Here is a 3,222-nt window from a genome sequence, read left to right on the forward strand (position 1 = left end):
ATGAAGGCTATGCTGAACGACATCGTGTCCCAGCTCGACAGTGAGTTACAACAGTTTGAGATCGAGAGGCGCCGCACAGGCTGCCGCGTATCTACGTCACGTGATCAAGCTGCCTAAACCACCAGCACAACCGGCGATCGTCGACAGACTACCAGTATTTGCCTTAGACGCGGACAAACGGCGAAGTCTACCCCAACATATTCGTGCAGCAAAACTGTCTCTCGACGACGCCGTTCTTTTCTGGCGAGGTCAAGCAAGCTCCTCTCTACCGAACCCGGCGCTCAGACCTGACCTTCTCGATTGGCTGCTACATGGTACGCGCACCACGAACCGATCGTGGCAATTGCACGAAGTGGCGTGGCGCACCAATTCTACAACGAGACCAGCAACAGCAACGACGAACACCGAAATCACAAGTCAGTAGCAATAATGTCAAACGCCCTACGAAGAAGCATTCGGGATGGCCAAGACACAGGCACGTATATAGTTGTATATGAGACATCCTGCTCGATTTGGGATTGGAAGTTTTCGAGCAGGGAGCGGAAAAATTGCTTTTCTACCAAGGCAGCACAAGATGAAACCAACGTAGAAGGCCGTAGGCGTAGCTGTCGTTAGTTTCAGTTTGTCCTGGTCGCGCTTAAGTCTTCCTGCTTCACATCCCCACCTGCAGTGATCTACCCTTTGTTCAGTTGAAGATCAACTTGGGACCTAGCTGAGCGACGGACCAAGCGAGAGCTGGCGCAGACTGGGAAGCTGCAGTTCAAGCTGCGACCAAGTCCCCGTTGTACTAGCTGGAATGGATGGCTGTCGAGGGCTGCAGGCCCTGCAGCAACCTGCATGTGTAGTGCTCGACCCCGAGCAAGCTAACATTCAATCTCATTCAGTCTCAATTTTGCCTACTCAAGCTCAAGGGCTTCGCAACATAATACCCTTCAGCATTCTAGGAGGATGGTTCGCCTTTCTGCTCGCTCTTACCTCCATTTGACCCCAGAAGTTGTCGACGGGAATTTCGATCAACCATTCTATGCTAAGGTAATGCGAATGGAACCCATTTGGGTGACGTTGCTCAGTTTGGAAGGTGGAGAAGGTCGCGTTCTCCGGAGCGTGGCCGAAACGCATGTAACAACGGCAAGCGACGTGAACAAGGCGGGGAGGGTATCGCTACTAAGACGAGCTGTATCGGTCACGAGTGCTGACCAAGTGCACTACGGGCAAGTCATCGCTGTCGACGGCGACACGGTCACTGTTGCCTCAGATGGTCATCAATTCGGAGTAATGGCCAGCTCCGTGGAGGTGGTGGCTCCGGTGATTGCACTTCTGCTGGAGCATGTTCAGTTCAACAGCGACGGATGGAGCCCGAGTGATATCAAGGCGATCGAAGAGTCAATTCTGAAACCAATTCTGGGTGAGGACGGAGACGTGGGCTCCAATAACATTGCTACGGTGCTTGGAGACCTGCTGGAGGAAGACAGCCTCCCCAGCGCAACAAAAACCTGTCACTGGGTCGGTCCAAAATCTGGCAACGTTGCTATATTTACCTTGCAGCATGCTCTGGACTTTGCTTACCACGTTGACGAAGGCGTCGACCCAGTCCCCGCCAGTGTCAGGGGAGTCATTCTGTCGTCCACCGGAACAGCAACGTACGCACCGCCCTGAAAACGCGGGTGGATCGATAGGAGAAACTGGTGGGCTATTTGATCCGTTTACGGACGACGATGAGATTCCCCAAGACCAGTCGGAGCGGGAATCGGTGGGTCGGAGTTCTGCCATCTGGCAGCAAAACCGCGGTAAGCGTCCTCACCAAGCAGTGTCAACTTCGACGGAACCGTCCGAATATCGCCAGAAGCGGATACGAAACGCGGTGGACCAGGACGATTTGATTATCGAGAAGCTCAGAGGTGATCCAGACCTCATGCGTCGGTTCCTCAGTATTCGTCAGAACATCGGTGTCCTGCCAAACACAACAATTAAAAATGCAGTCACTATTGCTCAGCCGGAGCAGCTGATAACAGGTCAGCATCAAAGAAGGCGGCTCCGACGTCAAAATTCGACTTTGCCCCTCGCGAAAACCAACAGTGCGTGCATGAACGAGTGACATCGGTGAAGCACAAAGGTAAACCGTCTAACGTTTTTGTTAAAGGTCTGGTTCGGTCCGAACACGTGAAATTCAAGGCGCTCCCGGGAGTGTGCACTCGTGTCTATGATCTGCGGTTCGGTTCTAGTGGGCTTTCAATTCGACATTTTGCCCGAGTCCCGCAAGCAAAGCGAATTGCGTGGTTGGCAGCTCGAGGATCCAATTTTGACAACCTGTCTGCATCAGCAGAATTTGCTCCTGCCGATCCTGCAACTAACATCGAAGAGGTGGCTGATGCATCGAGGCTTTTCCTGTCCGTTCGAGAATATTGCTGCGTGGAGCTGATTGAGCTGGTCAAGTGTATGGTGGAGTTCATTGAGGAAACATTGGCTCAAGTCCCGTGGAGCACAAAAGACCTCTCTGCGCTTGTCTACTGGGTCAATGATGTCCTGAAGGATTTTCGCGCTGCTGCAGAAGCAGGTGAAAACCTAACAAACGTCCAACAGCGCTGTTCGTCTGATGACCGCCTGTTGCGAGATTTGATGTTTGTGAAACTTCATCATCAAGCGACCTATACGTATCCCGTCGATTTAGACGCACCCTCCACACAATACAGTTCACGGGGACCGGCATCTCACCAAAACACTATCGTAAAGCGTGAAATTAAAAAGAAACTCGGGAAAATCTCTCATGGTGTTCTGCAGCAATTACCTGTGCAGGTCGACCCCGCATCTGGGCAGTCTCGCAGTCTGTGTGTGCGATTTTTATCACGTCCTGGGTGTGAAGCCAAAAGTGACAGCGCGTGTCCAAGCGAGCGCGGGTACTTCGTACCCAAGAATTTGCCCCAACTAGTCAAGAACGAGATCAACAGACGCTTTCGTGGGTTGAAAGACGAATACAAACATCTTTGACTCCTCAAGGGTAGATCGACTGTGCGTCTTCCTCGGCGAGATGATACAGCGCAGCAGCAGCACGATGGAGCGATCAGTTCTGTCCTCTCAAGTAACGAAGTACATACGACGCGCCTTTCAACAACGAACCTCTAGCACGGAGTAGGTGAGGGAGGTACAGGTCATTGTCGGCCGAGGCAGTTTCATGCAACTGGTCTGGGAGCATCGCGTAAGATTGATAAGACAGTCCGGTCCCAA

The 3,222-nt window shown here is 52.4% G+C and overlaps 1 protein-coding gene across 1 annotated transcript; it reads left to right on the forward strand.

Annotated features, from left to right (window-relative positions):
* Positions 1–1,656, forward strand: KRP23_13620 (uncharacterized protein; the record flags this gene model as incomplete). The annotated part of the gene is made up of 2 exons (XM_067884352.1): positions 1–40; positions 992–1,656. 2 exons carry the CDS (start codon positions 1–3, stop codon positions 1,654–1,656), a joined length of 705 nt encoding a protein of 234 aa, XP_067738378.1.
* Between the last annotated feature and the right edge of the window lie 1,566 nt (positions 1,657–3,222).

Source organism: Phytophthora ramorum, assembly GCF_020800215.1.
Source record: "Phytophthora ramorum isolate Pr-102 chromosome Unknown Phyram_PR-102_s0018, whole genome shotgun sequence".
Classification (NCBI taxonomy): domain Eukaryota; phylum Oomycota; class Peronosporomycetes; order Peronosporales; family Peronosporaceae; genus Phytophthora; species Phytophthora ramorum.